The 20,533-nt window shown below is 40.8% G+C and overlaps 1 protein-coding gene across 1 annotated transcript in view; it reads left to right on the top strand.

Annotated features, from left to right (window-relative positions):
* The window catches only part of CSMD3 (CUB and Sushi multiple domains 3), a 1,852,015-nt gene that overhangs the window by 1,488,770 nt on the left and 342,712 nt on the right, over positions 1 to 20,533 (top strand). Inside the window, exons 41-43 of the mRNA XM_033933128.1 lie at positions 2,927 to 3,043; positions 7,638 to 7,847; positions 13,917 to 14,105. Coding sequence (XP_033789019.1) covers positions 2,927 to 3,043; positions 7,638 to 7,847; positions 13,917 to 14,105 — 516 coding nt within the window. The remainder of the gene's footprint in view (positions 1 to 2,926; positions 3,044 to 7,637; positions 7,848 to 13,916; positions 14,106 to 20,533) is intronic.

Raw genomic sequence — 20,533 nt, forward strand, 5'->3', positions numbered from 1 at the left:
TTTTCACTTCTCTATTACCCTCCAGGTACTTTAGTTAGATTGTGAGCCTTCGGGACAGTAAGGGAATTTTTCAAGTACCTTTCTTATTTCTAATCTTAATGTATATTTTCTGTAAACCGCTTAGAACCTAACGGATGTAGCGGTATATAAGAAATAAATTACATTACATTACATATCTCTTCTCTCTGTCATTATCATGATTGATATTCAATTGTAATTCCAAAATCTTACTGCAATTATGCTGGATACTCTGAAAAATCTTATTTTAAGACGCAATGAAATTTGTGAGATATAAAAAATTGTATGGTATGGTATTTAGCATTTATCTTGCATAAACATCTACATCCCCATTTTACAAAGCTAGGATATGCATATCTGAAACCCAAGTGCATGCAAATGGCAAGGAGGCATGTTCTGGGTGAGACAAGGTCATCTCCATCATCTTTCTAATCACCAAAATGAGGTTTAATAACCTGTAGTTTCTCAATTCTTCTCTGTCCCCTCTTTCATGAGGAGGAGCCATATCAGTTCAACTACAATCCTGTGGAACATCTTCTGTCTTCAAGGTCTATTAGATCAGTAATAGATTCCACCAGTATTTATCTGAGTTCCCTCACTATTCTGGGATCCCATCAATTCCCTGGCCGTGTCAATCTTTAGTTGTTCAAGTTGCTCATAAACACTTTCTTCCATAAACAGTGTAATATCTACTCCATTCCCAAATTTTAAATTCATAACTTTAGTTGTACAGCAATCTATATGGCTACAATTTATGCATATAAAAGGTTCTCATTTCAAGAAAAAAATGCTTATGCCATCAGTATTTTCTGTTGCCCACATATGTATTTTGAACATCAGAACCGTTTACATACATTGGCATCTCCATAGTATTTGTACATATAGATCTGAAAACCCCTTTGGTTGCTACCAGGGTCTCTAAGAGCTCACCACAAAAGAAAAACTCCTCAATACTTTGGTCTGCACTCAAATGTCAGTTTAAGTACATTAGCAAAACCAGTATAGAGAAGGGGAAAGGCAGTCTCACAACAACAGTGTAAGAACAAGACTTTTTCCGGATCTAGGCACTGTGACACTGATTTTTATAAATTTTATGCATTTCCTTATACGCCCTACATAAAAAAACTTTACTTTAGGTTTCAAATTTATTAAAAGTTTGATATCCCATCTAATCAGGCTTCAAGGCGGTTTACATAATTAAAACAAAGGGGAATACATAAAATATAAAAATAAATACGGACCACAGCTAATCATGAAATACAAATCAAAACAGAGATATAAGGGAAATAGAGGAAGAACTACAATATTCAGATAGAAAAGAAGATAAAAAAAATTAATCCCACCTACTAATACGTACTGTATATCTAGACACATTTTTTGTAATTACTTGTTTGTACTCTGTTTTCTTGTAATTACTTGTTTATTACCCATATCCCACTCAATTCTGAGAATTTTCAATAGAACTCACGACTCTGCATGTACACAGCCTTTGCTCAAGCTCTAGAGATTTCTGTTAAAGATTACAGACCATGGCCACATTTTGCAAGACCTCAGGTGCATTCCACTGATGACTGGAGACCCCTCCACCCCTTCGTGGAACTTGTTTTTCTCAACAGTCTTCCGATACATTGCTTGATGCTTTTATGACTTTCTGCATGTCTCTGCAGTTGTGCTACTTCAAGTATGTTGTTTTAAAAATTCAATCTCTTCAGATCACATATGCCATTTTAAAAAGCTGCTGTTTGCATTTGTAGATACACTTCCTACAGACATTTCAAGGGAATAGGGCAGAAGTGTAGTTTGGGTGAGGCTCAGATGATGCAAAAATTTATATGTGTAAACTCTATTAAAAAAAAAAAAAAAGAAACACAAACCTGTGGGATGAAGGAGACAAACGAACAAACCATCTCCAACCCTGTCCCAAAGCTGATACTGATGACGTGTTGGAGAAAATATTCATGTTGCCATTGATTCTGTATCTTACCCCTTCCACACTGTCTATGTTTCTGCCTCCAAAAGAAAACCAAATTAAAATTGCAGCTTCAGTACTTAATTGACACATACAAATCTAGGTTTGTAAAAACAGGACAGCTACATATGGAAGTGATGCCACTTACCCATGGAATTTGCAGAATTGTTACCTCCAACTGCAAGTGCCAACACTTCCAAATGGAAGCTGCTGGGTACATGTCGTTCATTTTATATACATGTATATTTCTAGAATTTCTAGAATTTTATATACATGTATATTTCTAGTATATGTGCCAGCAAATACATATGAAGTCTTGCAGTTATTTTAGAAAAAGCTATGCATCTTACTTTGACATCTCAATTTTGATCTCTATCTTATTTATAAAATGAGCTTTCACATAAGAGATGTATGTATGTGTGCAGGTGGGTTCATAGACAACGGCGCGAAAGACAAAAGTGCGCGCCGACAATTGAGTGCAGCGTGCGCCACCGCGCCGCTCTAAATTACAGTTTTTAGGGGCTCCGACGGGGGGTTTTGTTGGGGAACCCCCCCAGTTTACTTAATAGACATCGCGCCGGTGTTATGGGGGGTTTGGGGAGTTGTAACCCTCCACATTCTTACTGTAAACTGAACTTTTTCCCTAAAAACAGGGAAAAGTGAAGTTTTCAGTAAAATGTGGGGGGTTACAACCCCCCACACCACCCACAACGTGGTACGATGTCTATTAAGTAAAGTGGGGGGGTTCCCCCACGCCCCCCCCCGTCGGAGTGCTAAAAACAGTAATTTGCAGCGGCGTGCGCTGCGCTCAATTGTCTGGGCGTGCCTTTGTCCTGGCGCGCTTTTGACCTGACACCGTGCAGGTGTGTGATGTGTGCGATGTGTGTGTATTTATAGTTATAAGCAAATAATATATACTTATCATAATTGTTTTCATAGCACAATGTGGTGGTTCTTTATCCGACTTCAGCGGTGTGATTCTTAGCCCTGGATTTCCAGGAAACTATCCCAGCAGCTTAGATTGCACATGGACAATAAAGCTACCTATTGGATTTGGTACGTATTACCTCACAAGCATTTATTTTTAACTTTGTCTTTTAGTTGTGGAACATTAAGGGCTCTTTTTACGAAGGTGCGCATTGGATTAGCGCGCACTAGCCGAAAATCTACCGCCTGCTCAAAAGGAGGTGGTAGTGGCTAGTGCGCGTGGCAATTTAGCGCGCACTATTCCGCCCTTTAAGGCCCTAGCGCACCTTCGTAAAATGAGCCCTAAACGTGATTGGGATGGAGGAGGAGGCTAATGGTTAAATTGGCAGGCTGAGACCAAGAGAAACCAAGTTCAAATCTCACTGCTGCTCCTTACGATCTTGCACGAGCCACTTCATCCTCCATTGATTCAGGTGCAAATTTAGGGGCATCTTTACTAAGGTACGCTAATGGATTTAGCACATGCTAATTATTATAGTGTGCTAAATGCCATGTAGCTTACTGAAAGGACCTCTTAGATTGCATGTTCTATGGTGGAAGGAAAATACTTCTTGTACCTTAATGTAATTGCCTTGAAATCCTTAGAAAGATGCAAGCTAAATCTAGAAACAAATCCATCTCTCAGAAGGATGAGATGCATGACTAGCAATGCAGTAACCAACAAGGTACAAACAATGCAATAAAAATGTTCTTCCATGAGATCATAGGGAAGGAACCTGTTCTGCATAGCAGGGACTGCCTTAAAAACAAATGGAGAAACTAACCTACATTGCATGACAGGTACAACCCCAGCAACCTTATTGGGAAACTGCATGAGCCATGCCATTATCTACTGCTTACAAACATGATAAAAAAAGAAACTTATTCATCTTTCTTCTTTAAAATATGTTTACAGGGCATAGTACTCAATGTACTATAAACAGTCATGATGACAAAATTTCAGATGCATTTAATAATAAAATATATTAACTTTATAATTGTGTGGTGCTTTAAATTTCAAACTTCATTTTTTTATTCTTTAAGTTTCAAGGTTGTTCCCACATATGATAATTAAAAATGTAAAGAAGTAAACTACTATACTTGGATAGAAAGTCCTACTGAGGTTCAGATGTGTCAATGATTTTTTTTATCTTGGTATAACTACATGTATAATAAAATGACCAAATGTCAGTATAATACACAGTAAGAAAAACTGAGGTAAACAAAGAAGTATGCTAATTAAATCCTAGTAATAACAATCTGTCATGTGGAGGAGCATTTCCAAAAGGATGTCCTGCTTATAAAAAGAATCTATCTCATAGCTATTTGTGAACAGGAAAAATGTTGGGGTTTCCTGATAAAAAAAATATATAAGAATACTTAAAATTAACAATCATTTTCCAAAATAAAGGGGTCCTATTATTAAGGTGCGCTAAAGATTAGCGTGCACTAAATGCTAAGACATCCATTATATTCCAATGGGCATCTTAACACTTTGCATGCACTAACTCGATTAGTGCACCTTAGTAAAAGGACCACAAAATATTCAAATTACTAATGCCAAAAAAAAACAGGGACAAAGGAGGGAGTGACCTCACCACAAGAGCACGGAGCTGAGCTCTATCAAGGCAGCATTGAAAATAGTGATTTTTCCCTGCAAGCAAGCAGCTGAGAGGAGAGGAGAGTAGCAGGAGAAGAGCGGAGGGGGCAGCAGGAGAAACTCGGAGGAGGAGGGGAAAGCAGGAGAGAAGAAGGCAGGATTAGCAGGGGCAGCGGCGAGAGTTAGCTCTGCCCACCCCCGATGTTATCCATTGGAGCTCCCCATTAAAAGGGGAGGGACCAGTGGCGCTCAGCTGTTCGGCGTGCGAAGGCGAGTGTCAAATGCGAGCATCAAAGGCACTCGCCTTAGCGAGAGCGTCTTTGTGAAGGGCCTTGAGAAGGGACAAGCCACCACTAAAGAAGAGCAAAGGGACACCACAGCAGACTCGGAGGACATTCAACCAGGCAGACACAGCAGGTACAAAGGCACACAACCAGGCAGACACAGCAGGTACAGAGGACACAGCAGGTGCTGAGGACACACAGCAAGGCAGACACTGAGGACATAACCAGGCAAACACAGAAGACACAGCAGGCACAGAAGGCATCCACAGCAGACACTAAAGACACCCACAGCAGACACAAAAGACATCCACAGCAGACATAGAAGACATCCACAGAAGTCCGGCAAGCGGGCAGCAATGGAAGCAGGAGACAGAAGCAGGATGTTGAGCTACCCAGTTTTCTGCACCGTCTGCCATATGTATGACTACCTCCCTTCTGGGAGGCAGTCTTACGTATGTGCTCAATGCGGAGAACTGGAAAGCCTGAAGAAGCAAGTCAAACTCCTGGAGGGCAGAATACTGGAACTGGAGGCACTTCAAGCAGTGGAGGAGGAAGACAGAGATGCAAAAAACATCAAGACGGAGGACACCATCAAGGAAGAAGTCTGAGAGCTGGACAACTTCATAGAAGAAGCATATAGGGAGGCCTTGGAAAAACACCAGCAACAGTGGAACTACCGGGATATGCCTACAGAGAGTGTGAACCACCAGACGGACAGCCAGGAGGAAATGGGGAACACAGCAGCAAGATCTGGAAACAGCAGAGGGAACCCACAAGAAGACGAATGCCAGAATGAGAGTAAATGGATAGGAACAAAGGACATGGACCTATGGCTGGAGAACATAAGCATTGCCTCTGCCGGGTCAGACCAAGGGTCCATCGTGCCCAGCAGTCTGCTCCCGTGGCAGCCCCCCAGGTCCATGACCTGTAAGTGGTCCTTAGCCTAAATTATTTATTCCCTATTCATTTAGTACCTGTATAGTTACCCTCTATCTGTACCCTTCAATCCCCTTCTCCTTCAGGAAGTCATCCAATCCCTTTTTGAAGCCCAATATTGTGCTCTGCCCTATCACTTCCACTGGGAGCGCATTCCAGGTGTCCACCACCCTCTGAGTGAAGAAGAACTTCCTAGCATTCATTTTGAATCTGTCTCCTTTCAATTTTTCTGAATGCCCTCTTGTTTTTGTTGGCACGGTTAGTCTGAAGAATCTGTCCTTCTCCACCTTCTCTTTGCCTTTCATGATTTTATAAGTCTCTTATCATGTCCCCTTTAAGTCTCCGCTTTTCCAGGGTAAAGAGCCCCAGCCTCTCAAACCTTTCAGCATATGAAAGGTTTTCCATGCCCTTAATCATCCTTGTCGCTCTTCTCTGGACCCTCTCGAGTATCGCCATATCCTTCTTAAGGTAGGGCGACCAGTATTGGACACAATACTCCAGATGTGGGCACACTAATCGCTCGATGCAGTGGTAGAATAACCTCCTTCGTTCTGGTAGTGATACCCTTTTTGATTATGCCCAACATTCTGTTCGCTTTCTTTGAGGCCGCAGCACATTGCGTTGCCGGCTTCATTGTTTTATCCACCAATAACCCCAAGTCTTTTTCTAGGCAGCCTTTCCCCAGTACCCTTCCTTCCATCGTATAGCTGTACATTGGGTTCCCTTTCCCCACATGCAAGAGTTTACATTTCTCTACATTGAAGCTCATCTGCCACTCATCAGATGGACATATACCAGGGACATGGACCTGCGGCTGGAGAATCAAGAGAAGATAGAGAGGATAGCAATTGTTGTGGGGGACTCTATCATCAGACAAGTCAACAGTCACATAGCGGGAGGAAGACTGGATCGACTGGTGACCTGCCTACCGGGAGCCAAGGTAGAAGATATAGTGAGACGCATCAGCAGGCACTGGTCTTTGACCAGAGGGCCGCCGCATGAGTGGACTGCTGGGCACGATGGACCACTGGCCTGACCCAGCAGCGGCAATTCTTATATTCTTATGTTCCTCCTCTTCACTCCTATATGAGATATTTAATGGATCTCGACTTCTGGGTCAAAATGTTTAGGAAGCGACTTGAGAGGTTCAAATATGCTGCGGAGGGTGAGTAAAATTATTGTTTGCATGCTGGGAAGTCTGATGGTGCCGCAGCTAAAATGATAGCTAATCTATCTGATTCCAAGTGTCTCTTTTCTGCTTTTGTTTTGTCCTTATCATTTTCCAGGGTATCTTATTCTTTTCCTATCTGTCCCAGTGGGCTCACAATTTATCTAATGAACCTGAGGCACTGGGGTACCAAGTGGTTTGCTCAGGGTCACATGGGACAAAGTGAGCCTGAGCCCACAATCACAGAGTGTTGAGGCTTTAGTTATAATTTGTGCACCATACTCTAATATTTTGGTTCAGGGCTCTCTCTCTCTCTCTCTGACACTTCTTGTGGCCTCGGGTACAAACCTACATTGTAAGCCCTTTTAAGACAGGAAAATGCTTACTCTAATTGAATGTAACTCACATTGAAGTACCACTGAAAAGGCTTGAGCTAAAATACTTATAAATTATAAGTAGGTAATGGATCTGGCACTATTAGTGGTCTTTTTATAAATGAAACATTTTTTGTATTATTTTTAATTTATTTAAAAAAAAAAAAAAATCCAACCTGTAAAAGGAATTCCTATAATTACTCTTTCCATAGCTATCTGCTGGATTTCTGAGTACATATTGTTAGCACTTAATCCAAAATCATAATTATTTAAATAGCTCTATCTACGATTTTGATCTTTGTATTTTCTTATCACTTTTTAGGTGTGCATTTGCAGTTTCTTAACTTTTCTACTGAAACAATCCATGATTACTTGGAAGTGAAAAGTGGATCGTCAGAAATTGGCACAATTATTGGGAGACTCAGTGGTCCTCAGCTTCCATCTTCACTGTTCAGTACAACACATGAAACCAGCTTATATTTTCACAGTGATTACTCTCAGAATAAACAAGGCTTTCACATTATTTATCAAGGTGAGTGCATCAAACAAGTTAAACTTCAGAGTTAACAAATTATTTGTATATTACTATGAGCAAATCATGAATTATATGTGACAACTTATGCATTTAAAAAAAAAATATTTATTACAATTTATCATAATTCACAAGAATACTCTTGTTCAAGAAATAAAGAAATAAAATCAAAATAGGCAAATTACCAGTTAAATACAATATATAGGGCTCCTTTTACAAAGCAGAATTAGCGGTTTTAGCACACACAGCTTTTTAGCGTGCGCTAAACCCGCGCTATGTGGCTAGAACTAATGCCAGCTCAATGCTGGCATTAGCGTCTAGTGCGGCCGGCAGTTTAGGGCGTGCAATTATGCGCGTTAAACCGCTAACACAGCTTCATAAAAGGAGCCCATAATGTCTTCCTTAGATCATAATTGCAGGAGAGGAGCTCAAGTAAAAGGAGGAGAATCTAAATTTATATTAAGAGATAATAAAGAAAAAGCCTAACGGTTTGGTCTCCTTTTATCTTAACAGCAGTTCCAAAAGAAAAAAGTTAAATCAAATCACCAATTTTTTCTAATCCAAAAATGTTCTCAATTGCTCAGGCAAATAAAAACCATATTTAACTCCTAAGGGGCTCATAATTGAAATGGAAATACGTCTAAAAACCGGCCTAAATCGGCACTTGGATGATCAGTAAGACAAGCTGTCCAAGTGCCAATAATCAAACCGGGTTTTAGGCGTATCTAAAAATGAATTAGACCTTTTCAGTGCTACTGTACGACCAGAGCTAAAAGGGGTGTTTTAGGAGGAGTGGTAAGGGCAGGATTTGGGCGGGACATGGGCTGATCTAAACTTAGTAGTACTGCAAGTATAACCGAAAGTTTAACGAGGCTACCTGGGCGGAACTTGTATGTTATGACTTAGGCCATGTAAAACCAGGTCTAAGTGCCAAAAAGGTATCCAAAGTGACCAGAAAAACACTGCAGACAGAAAGTACAGACCCACACACACTGCCCCAGTTATCACTGACCCCCCCAACACCATAAAATCAGAATAAAAACGTACATACCTGCCTCCAGAACCTCAGCATCTGGCATAGCAAAGACTAGTATAGCAGCACAGAGGTGGCTTAAGTAGTGTGGGGGGTGGGATAGTGAGCCATAGAGAGGAGGACCCAGGCCCATAAGCCACTCTAACCACTGCATTTATGGTAGAACATGTGCACCCTCAAACCCCCCCAAACCCTACTGTACTGCCATATAGGTGTCACCTGCAGCCATGAGGACTATTGTGGTAGTAGACAGGTAGGTCTAGTGGATTTTGGGGGGCTCACCATGACCTATAAGGGAGTTATGGTGAGATGTTTATGTGGCACCCTTTTTGTGAAGTTTGCAGCAGTGCCCAGTAAGGTGCCCCACTACTCTTTTGCCATGTCTAGGTGTACAGTCCATTACTTTGCTGGCCCCTCTCATGTCTAAAAGGTCCTTTTCTAGGCGTTTTTGACTTGGCCGAATTTTTGGGTGAGAATGGGGTATAAAGATTGATTGCCCAGACTACTAAGTCGACTAACAGCTGGACGTACAGTTAGAGACGACTCTTGAAAAAACAAAATATTTAGGATGTATTTTTCGAGAATGGACTTTAGCCACTGCCGACTTTGGGTGACTAATGACTTAGGCCCAAAACGGACTTAGACATTTTTTTTATTATTCCCTGCCACGTATTTAATCAGACATTTGCATGGGTTAGCTATGAGAAATGAGGCACCTAAAGTCAATGCCGCAGTTTTCATTGCTAGAAACAGATTCCTTTATTAATGCATTTGACGAGCCACATCTGGGAACATCCAAACTCTTTTTCCATAAAATATTTGTGAATTACAGAAATACATTCTGAGTATAGTATTAATATCTTGTTCAAACACTAGAGATACCAGTAATGTAGCTCTTTCAGAAGATTCCGATAAAGTTGTTTCAAGCAAATCAGTTGCATTTAAGGTTTGCTCCAATTCTGGACTTACACCTACTTCCCTTAGAGGCAAATAATATATTATATTAATTGGTGATATAGTATTTGAGGAAAATTTCACAACTTCAATTAAGTATTTTTTAAATAAATCCATCGATTTGGGAAAATTCAACAACCTTTTGTGGACTTAGACCTGGTTTTAGATGACCTAAGTCACAACATCAAAGTTCCATCTTGGCAATGTTGTAAAACTTTCAATTATACATGCAGAATGACTAAGTCTAGGACAGCCCTCATCCCTCCCAAATCCTGCCTTCGACATTCCTCCTGATACGCCCATTTTAGCTCTGATCATTCAACAGCCCTGTGAAGGCCTAGGTCATTTTTAAATATGTCTAAAACCCGGTTCGATTATCTGCACTTGGATGACTTGTCTTTTAGATCGTCCACGTGCCGATTTAGGCCGGTTTTTAGACGTTTTTCTGTTTCGATTATGAGCCCCATAGGTTTTAGTGATTTTGAACTCCTAGTTTTGAGAGGTTGAGTACATTTATGTACACATATGCTAGCATGTCTTAAGTGTTGTTCTACAAATACCTGATTAACTTACATAGCAAATATTTGCAAGGAGATGTACACAGGTATGAGCCATGTGTGTGACAAAGACATGACTCCCACTTACCGATATAATTTACAGTTACATTTCTATCTGCTGCATATATATTCCTAGTCATACTAGCATTCTATAAGGGAAATTAGTACAAAATGGGTTCCTACGCCCATGCTCTCCAGACTCCTAATTCTAGGTGCCATAGTATAGGTTTGACGCAATGGACCCAATTTTCAACAGCATTTTACCCATTCCTCATTGAACTTTTATTAGGAGTGACATTGTCAGCCCATTTAATTCCATATGCAACATCCATCCTCTGTTTAAATTCCCCATTTGACTTAAATTTATTGCTATGGATCATTTATCCTGCCACAGAAAGATGTAGACCATGATGGCTGTATAGCTTGCTTTTTTTTCCATATATTACCCCAGCCACCTATGTAATCTAAAACCTACACAGAACATGTATTGTTAAAATCTCTGCACGTCCCCTGATCCCATGATAACATGGAAATGGTTTGTACATTCTACTCTGCAGTCTGTTCCTTGTTTTTGAAAATTGCCCTCAAGAGAAATGCAAGAGCTGTAAGTATTACCTAATGTGCCAGTCTAGTTTCTAAATCAGTGTAGCATGAACACCATTTTCATAAAACTGTGGAGATCTGCAAAGAATACAGTCAAATTTTAATGTTCCTGATGTGAATAGTTATGTTTGTATTAACAGAGGAGAGGGGAGGATATCTTATAGAGGAACTTAGCAAATAAAATGAATAAATACTAGACTGTTGATTCAACATTGCCTTGATGATGAGTATGACAGTTGGGCAGATTGAATAGACCAAGCAGGTCCTTTTCTGTTGTCATTTACTATGTTACAATGTTAAGAAACGTTGTCATGGCCTTTAGCAGAATTTAGTAGTTAGAGAGACCTATGACCTATTTTAAATGGCAAGGAATCTAGTCAGGTAAGAGTACCAGATTACTTTATCCATTAGAAACCCCAAAGATAGACAAACAGATTGACCATTACAGTATTTATTTATTTATTTTTTTTAGAAAGTTCTGATTTGTGGATCATATATACCAGAGTTCTTCAAAATGTTTCCACAGTTTCATTATTTTGCGAGAAATGGTTGGGGTGGGAGAAGTGATGACATCAAGAAGTTAGTAGGATGCTGGGAAAAATGTATCACAAAGCAGGATGATTATGTGGAAAGTGATATAATTTGCTTTTGAGATATTTAATAAATAGTGTTTAAAAAATAAAAGTATGGGTACTTTTTGAAAATCCTTCATACTAGCAAAAGGATCTAGATGTCCAGTATTTTTTTTTTTTTCTATGGAGGGCTATTTAAACATTTCCAACTTTATAATATATATTGTGACCAGGCCTGGCCAGCTGGGCAGGTCCAGAGACCAATATCCTTAGTCAAACCAATCTTGGCTGAGCGAAGTGCGAGGTATGGGAAGCTTGGTAAGTCTGCAATAATGTTCAAGAATTGTGACCAAACTCTCAGGTGTTCCAAAACCAGCTTTTATTTCATACCAGGTTTGGTGTACCAAACACAAAACAGCAGAAAACCACACTGACTAAATGCCAGCCAAAAAATAAGTATTTTCTTCAGAATAAAGCAGAAGGGGGGGGGGGGGGCCCTCACTTTGCAACTATTGTCCAGCCTTTTGGCCACTGGCTGGCACTGCATACTGTCTCTCAGCAGCTTTCTTTCTGACGCCCCCAGGTCTGAACCGGTCACACTGTATTACAACCTTTTAGGGCTACACTGCTTCATACCAGTCTGCTCAAACACTTTTGCTAATAATGGCTTTAAGTTGGCCTTTCCACTGGGGAATTTCCCTTGGGGTTTTATTAGGCAAAACATCACCCTCAAGGAGTTGGGTCTATACCCGCCCTGAAGACTTTGTTACAAGATCCCATGTTTGTTTCCCTTGCAAGCCTAATTAGCAAATCCTTCATGCAGGGCAAAACAGCCTTGCCTAAGCTTTGCCTTGTACAGTCTCTCTTCAAGGTTTCATGTGGTCACAGCTCTGAATACAGCAGCATTTGCTCCTGGTAACTTTTAAACATGGCAGTGCTGGCAGTTCAGCTTTAAACATAAACAGTTTCTGTTATACGCCATCATACATTTTCCTGTGAGTCCTAGCTCACCTCCATTAATTCAGGGTCAATAGTAAATGCAAAGTCCTGTTCCATCTCTTCAGCACTTAATTCCTCACTCATTTCAATTTCATTTTCATCTGCATATGAGACATCTCCAAGATCTTGCCGGTCATGGCCTCCTACCTGACCCTCCAGAGTATAATGCTCTGGTGCTCTTCTGGTTTCTGGCAGAGAAGGGCTGGCTGCTTTCTCTCTCCCTCTTGCCTTCCCAATGTGATCAGGCTCCACACTTTTCTTTCTCATTCCCAAACTGATTGTGCTGCAGTGCAGGTGTACTCTTGATTCTAGCTACTTCTGGGTTCAGGTGCTTGTTAAGCTGGCTCAAACTAGTTCTAGGTTTACTTGGCACTGGCGCTACTCCAATCCTGCCTTTGTTTGCTCTGTCCCTGGCCTGATGGGATTGGAAGTCCTGTCACCTTTGCTTTCATTTGCTTCATAGGAAAAGGTAAACAGGTATGTGGAGTTTCTAACTCCTCTTGTGCACTGCTTGGCAAAGGACCTTTTCTTGCAGGGTGAGTTCTTGGGACCTTAGGTTTGTTTAAGATCAGTTCTTATGGCAAGTTATCACTTTTATCCTCTGTCCTGGGGCATGGCGCGGGTTTCTTTGCATTCACAGGGGCTTCCCTGTTACATTATGTTTAGTTACCTAAAAGAAATCTTAAATATATATGAATAAAAATGTAGAATATTCCAAAAAGAAAAAAAAAACAGACAAGCATCCTTTTGTTTTATTGTATATTCATCCTTTTCTTTCCTTCATTAGTCCTTCATCCCCCTTCCCTCCCCCTTTTACTAAACCAGGGGCCTTTGAGGTAAATGCTCTGACATTCTAATGCAGTTTAGTAAAAGGAACCCATAGTCAGATGCCAGGAGGTCTGATTTTTCTTGGTATGCATTAGTAGTACTGTGACTGTTAAATGTTATTAATTGCATCAAAATCAGGTGAAACAAATAAATTCTGCCATATCTGTAACACACATCAATGTGTTTTATCTACAAATGATCAATAATATGTTCAATCTTTTCTCAAAGTTCACTTATGAAAATGTATAACCATAGTTGTAAAATTTTTTTAATCATTTAATTTTAAATTCTTTAATCTGTTACAAAACCTTTAAATACATCATTTGAAAAACTCCATATTCTTATTTTACTTTTTTAAATTAAGATATGAAATGTATTACATATACAATAATAATGGTAATAACAGTCATAATAATGAAATCCCTCTTCCTCTGGATAAGCCTATCATTTAATGCATATGTAGTTTTCAATCCAGATCACAAGGCGCTGAAATTGCATTTCTTGTTTGTATTTTTCACCTCAGCTTATCAGTTACAGAGCTGTCCTGACCCTCGTCCATTCCGTAATGGGTTTGTGATTGGAAATGACTTCAGTGTAGGACAAACTATTTCTTTTGAGTGCTTCCCTGGATATTCTTTGATTGGAGAATCTGCACTTACTTGTTTACACGGGTTCAGTCGTAATTGGAACCATCCTCTACCAAGGTGTGATGGTAGGTTTTGAACAAAGATTTTTTCTGATAAATATTTGTCTCTTTTCAGCTATTGTAAATCAATGTCTTGAGGATGATGTATAGAATTTATCATGTTCTAGTAGGTGTTTATTAAATTGTCTGGAGATATGATCATAATATAAGCCCTTAGAAAATATAGCATCTACTTTCTGATGTGTATATATCTACTATAATAAAACGCTAAGCGCGCTTGCGCACTCTTACCTGCATGTTCCGTTTACGTGATCTTTAGGTTCCTAGCCAGAAGGAGTGCACATGCGCGCATAGCTGTGGCAGCTGCCGATTGACGGAGGCAGGAAACACGCCGTGACTCCCCCCTTCCGCCTTCACTCATCCACCGCCAGAGAAACCTGGCTAGGGCTGGCCGCAGTGGACCGCGAGGCAGTCGTTGGGAAGTGGGCAGGTGCTGGCGGCATTCACGTGCACTGAATTGACACTCGGGGGCAGGAAGATGGAAGACGGGCCTTAATGGCCTTTTGCAAACATGCCAGTGTGGGCGGCAAACCAGCTCTAGCTCATCCGCGGCAGCCAGAATGACCTGCCTGAGAGCAGCCTCCAGCGAGGTGTTTGGAGGAGGCAAGATGATGAGAGGGAGAGAGATTCAGTAAGGGGACAGAATGGGGAGAGAGATGGACATGAGGTTTGTGCCGGTGGGCCAGAAGGGGTGCTGCTGGACAGGAGGAGCAGGGGAGAGGTGCTGCTGGACAGAAGGGAGGTAAAAGGAAGGGAGAAGGTTTACTGCTGGACAGGGGGAGCAGTGAAGGGGTGCTGCTGGATAGGGGGGAGGTAAAATGAAGGGAGAAGGGCTTCTGCTGGACAGGGGGAGCAGGGAAGGGCTGCTGCTGGACAGGGGTAGCAGGGAAGGGGTGCTGCTGGACATGGGGGGAGGTAAAACAAAGGGAGAAGGGCTGCTGCTGGACAGGAGGAGCAGGTAAGGGGTGGTGGTGGACAGCCAAGGAAAGAGAGAGAGACAGAAAGAAAGAAAGATAAAAAGACAGAAAGCGGCCAAGGAGAGAGAGAGAGAGAGAAAGACAGACAAACACATCTATTCTAGCACCCGTTAATGTAACGGGCTTAAAGACTAGTATATATATATATATATATATATATATATATATATATATATATATATATATATATGTGTGTGTGTGTGTGTGTGTTTTCCTTGGGGTAGATTATGAGTGAATTGGGGGGGGTACATTGGGAGTTACACCTGTGTTTTCTATAATACGAGCATATGCTTCTGCATATAAGTTTCAATTTCTACTAGCACATACATGCACAAAGTTACCCATGCCACTGAGCTTTTTGCCAGAACTATGTAGGCAATTTTATAAAAGCACATAGACACATATTTTGTCTTTACCACATAGGTTCAGTGTATGCATTTTTGTAAATTCTTAATATAGCCACTCTCGTACTAGATTTTCCTCTAATATGATAATAAATTTTACCATGTGAATTTTACCATGTGAATGAGTTCCAGAGAGTGTATCAAAGTGTTGCATTGCTTGATTTTCTATGACAAAGAAATGATGAGGGAAGCATTAATTGGGGGAGGGAGAGACATAGAGGGGCATTTTAAATATGACATCTAAGTCTGAGTTTGGACGTTTTGGAAAAAAAAATGTCCAAAAATTCAGTAGAGAAAATGTCCATTTTCAAATCAGCAAAATGTCTAAATTTGTTTTGAAAATTATCATTTTATATATGTTTTTGAGACTATTGTTTCTACCGTGTTCCCCAAAAATAAGACAGTGTCATATTAATTTTGGGCCCCAAAAAAACACATTAGGTCTTATTTTCGGGGTATGTACATGATCATCTCTCAGTTCCTCTCCACCCCTATTCTTCCTCTTTCCTTTCTCTCCACCACATGTGCAGTATCTTTCTTCCTCTCTCACCCATTCCCTTGTGCCTTCCCTCTGCAGCATCTTTCTATTCCTCCATCCCTCCTATCCCCCTGTGCAGCAGAACCCTTGCCCAGCTTCTATCCTTCCCTCCTTCCCCTCGTGCAGCAGAACCGTTGCACATCTTCTATCCTTCCCTCCCATCCTCTATGCAGCAGAACACCGCCGCCCCCGCCGCTGTGCAGCCATCTTTCCCTCCCATCCCTCCCATGCTGACCATGAGCGAGCCCTACATACCGGTACCTCCCTCCAAATCAGCATTGGACCAGCAGCACTCTAAACAGGCTGCTTCAACCTTGTCCGTCAGTGAATTCCCTGTGCCGTGTCACTGATGACATCATCAGTGATGCGGCAGAGGGAATTCACTGGCGGACAAGGCCAAAGCAGCCTGTTTAGAGTGCTGCCGGCCCAACGCTGATTTGGAGGGAGGTACTGGTACATAGGGCTTGCTTGCAGTTGGCGGTTTGGATGGGAGGGAAGGATGGCTGAGCGGCAGCGGGGGGATGGGATGGGGGGAAGTGCTGCCGGCGAATCCCAACTAGGGCTTTTTGTTGGGGTAGGGCTTATATTAACACCTATCCCGAAAAACATGCTAGGGCTTATTTTGGGGTAGGTCTTATTTTTGGGAAAACACGGTATCTTTTAGAATTATTTATGAAAAAAAAGTCCATAAGAAAAATGCACACAAACCATTGGGACATAGAAGTTAAGGGTTAAAATGTTGCCTAAATTAACAAGATCACCACTGCAGAGATTAACCAATATTCTGGCCAATTTACTTCTCAAAGGAACCACCTATATAATATAGTCTTTTTAGTAAGATGTCACATTAGTCAGCACTTTTATCCACAGATCAATCATTTCATTGCTGTGAGCTTTACGTGTTAGTTCGTCATTGGTTCAGTTCTTCCTTCCTTTCTTGATAACTATTTTCTATATCTTAAATATTTAAACATTTTCCCATTTTTCTACATAGATAGTGTAGCTGGTTTTAAGAAAGGTTTGGACAATTTCCTGTAGTAAAAGTCCATAGTCTGTAATTGAGAAAGACATGGTGGAATTCACTGCTTGCCCTGGATCGGTAATATGGAATGTTGCTACTCCTTGGATTTTGGCAGGTACTAGTGACCTAGACTGGCCACTGTGAGGCTATTGGGCTTGATGGACCATTGGTCTGACCCAGTAAGGGTATTCTTATATTCTTCTTTTAAAACTGCAAACCATCTAAAACACGGTGGTACGATTAATTTGTCTTTGAGTAGATTTGATAGGATATCTAGTTTGTTTTTTGTAAACATACACAGGCTACCAATGGAAGTGAAGATTTTGTTCAAATTTGATGGTATTTAAAATAAGATTCTATCTGGTGATTGCCCTGAATATATGATACGAGGGGCTACTGAAAGTTCTCAGCCCAACCAAGAAGAGAATGATGTGGAACCATGGAACTTACAAGTTATTCCATGCTTTTCTTGAATTTTTTTTTTTCATTTCATTTGAAATGAAAAGTGTCAAGAAAAGTGTGAAATAACTTGTAAGTTAAAGGTATGAAAAGATCTCAAATGCCAGGCCCCTAAATATTGGAGCCTATTGATTCCTGTTGGTTTGCTGGGCCAACTTATTCTGGCTTTAGGAAAGCTTTGAAAACATCACTTTTGAAGAACTATTATTGCGGGGGATTTTCCTAATTTGTATTTATTGATTACTGATTTATTATAACACTATTTTATGATATTCTTGTTGTAAACTGTTGTGAACGTGACAGTACAGGTGGTATTTAAGTACTGTTGTATTGCATTGTTTCGATATTAAAACTATATATTTTCAGGCTGGGTCTGAACTCTGAATGGCATAGATAAAGTCAGTTTTCTTCTACACAGCCATTTATTTGAATACAAACTGACTGTTCTATTAGTTTATCAAGAAATTGGATATTTGAAATTGATCAGTAGTTTTCTAGTATGTCCTTGTCAAGAGTGTTCTTTTTCTCCAGCAGAGAATGTACCACCGTCTTTTGAAATGCTGTCACTAAGAGCTCATCTGAAAAAAAGCAGAGTATACAATTTTGCATCCTTAGATGAATGAGGTTTCTACTTCCTAGTTTCACTAGCTTTGATGGAGAGGGGTACAGGAAACAAAATGTCGGTCATAGGCCTCCCTGAATTTAATGAGGCTTTCTACTGTTACTGGATTAGATACGTCTAAGATGAATATGTGGGTATTTCTGTGTTCTTGTTTTTACTGCTGAAAGTCCTGATAGATAATTTTAATGTTCTTTGCAAATAAGAGAGTAAAATCTATTGCTTGTCAAGTGCGAATGTAGGCAGGCAGTTTCTGTGATGGGTTTGCAGTAGACTATTTCATATTTAGGATAGCTGATTGGTTTAATTTGTATCTCGGTAGATGCAGAGAGAACAAAAATGTTTTTCTGGCTACTGTTAAGGTTTCATGGATATGTTACCATATGTATTCAATAACCTAACCTCTCTTCCTCTAGGCAATATTTTTACCATCTACATTTCAGTTGCCATTCTTGGTGCTTAAGGAAACTGTAATTCTGGGGAGTATCATTGATCATGTTTGTACTTGTGGCATAAGATTTTCAGGGAAACAATTTAAAACCTATACCAAGTTTTCATAGGGTCAATAGTCATAACGATTTTAATGGGCTAGAGAAGCTCTGGCTAAGCAATGCTGCTGAATATCAGCTCTGACCAGTCCCCCCAAAAAGTAGTCCAGTCAGAGGCAGACCAGGGCATGCTGCTGGGGAAAAACCAGGGCTTATATGGACCCTGGCAATATTCATTCAAGGCCTGTATAAGCTAAATGGTTGAATTGGGCAAGAGCCTACATAACCTTTTTTTAAAAATTTTTTAATTAAAAATTTAATTTAAAAAAAGAGTTCCCATGACCCCTCCCACCCCTAACAATGCTCCCTGTTTCCTTCCTCTCCCCCCTCCCCTCTGCTGGCTTCAGCCCCCAGAAGGCACCCACCCACCCCAAGGTCCAGTAGGTCTCCTGGGCCTACCTATGTACTTGGTAGTGCAGCAGGGGTTATTGGGGGCACAAGTGTATACCCCTCACTTTTGCCCATTGCAATGGCTTTGAAAATGGCTGCTGTAACCTCACAGCAGCTCACAGTACTTTAGGAACTACTGTGAACTGCCACAAGAGGTCCTGGCAGCCATTTTGTAAAGCTACTGCAAGGGGCGGGAGATAGGAGGCTGTGCTCCTGCCCCTCGATCCCTGTTGGACCACAAAGTGCAGAGGTAGGCCTGGGGTATGTGTGTGTTTAGGGGGGGTGCTTCTATGGGAGAGAAGGGCAGAAGAGGCATGAGATGGGAACATAGGGGCATGGGAGCTAGTAAGTATATAAAAGGTCATTCTGGCCCCTGCCCGATATTCAGCTGGGACTATAAACTCTTACAGGTCCCAGCTGAATATTAGCTGGATCCACATAAGCTCCTTGCAGCCAGGCCACCCAGAATTATCCTCAGTATGCAGTGCTGTTGCCTGTCACTGCATACAAGGTCTGTTCAAAAAGTTCTGGGACTGATTTTGTAAAAATGTATTAAACAATCATACAACTTATTCCATTGGGTCCCCTTTAAAGTATTCTCCTTCCCTACATATATACTTTTTCCAATGTTGTTTCCATTAGCTTTCGTTTTGGACACCAGTTTTTGTCTCAGCTCGTTCTAAACATTTATCAGCGCCTAATGCACTATTCATGTGTTAAAGAAATTATCCTTCGAGACTCTTGACAAAGGTATTGATTTTGAAACACTGTCAGTGTCGATCTTCCAGTCTTCACAGTGCTACTATCAATAAAGCGTACTTTGAACCATATACCTGTGGCTGAATTATTGACCTCTTATCCTCATGACTTCTCCGTTGCACTTCTGGAAACAATCCTTAAACGCATCTTCAGGAATTGCCAAAAGTTGCTGTGTCAAATTTTGCTTTATGTTTTTAATGGTGTCGAATCACTTTCCTTTCAGCATGGATTTAAGTTTAGGAAATAAGAAGAAGCCAGCAGGAGCCAAGTCAGGAGAGTAAGGTGTCTGGGAAAGAACTGTCATCATGTTTTTTGTGCAAAATTTATAAGTTTTGATGGCAGCTTGAGCGAGCGCGTTATTGTGATGCAGGAGCCACGACTGCTCCCTCCAAAGATTGGGCCTCTTCCTCCTGATTCTTTCAGAGTCATTTGAACACTTTTATCACTTTAAAAAGAAATGTTTTGTCTTCATTTGCCGGCTCAATAAGATTCTGACAGATCATGACGCAGTTGACCTTCTGTTGATCATCAACCGTGGAACAAACTTTGCCGCAACCTGAGACATCCCCAACCTCTCTGTTAGAATGTTGTGGCATGAACCAAATGAGATGTTGCATTCCTCTGCCAATTCTCTTAACAGTTAATTACCGATTAGTGTGCACAAGAACTATCACTTGATCATCATCATCATCATCAGTTGAAATTGATGGTCTTCCAGT

Source organism: Geotrypetes seraphini, chromosome 2 (assembly GCF_902459505.1).
Source record: "Geotrypetes seraphini chromosome 2, aGeoSer1.1, whole genome shotgun sequence".
NCBI classification, from domain to species: domain Eukaryota; kingdom Metazoa; phylum Chordata; class Amphibia; order Gymnophiona; family Dermophiidae; genus Geotrypetes; species Geotrypetes seraphini.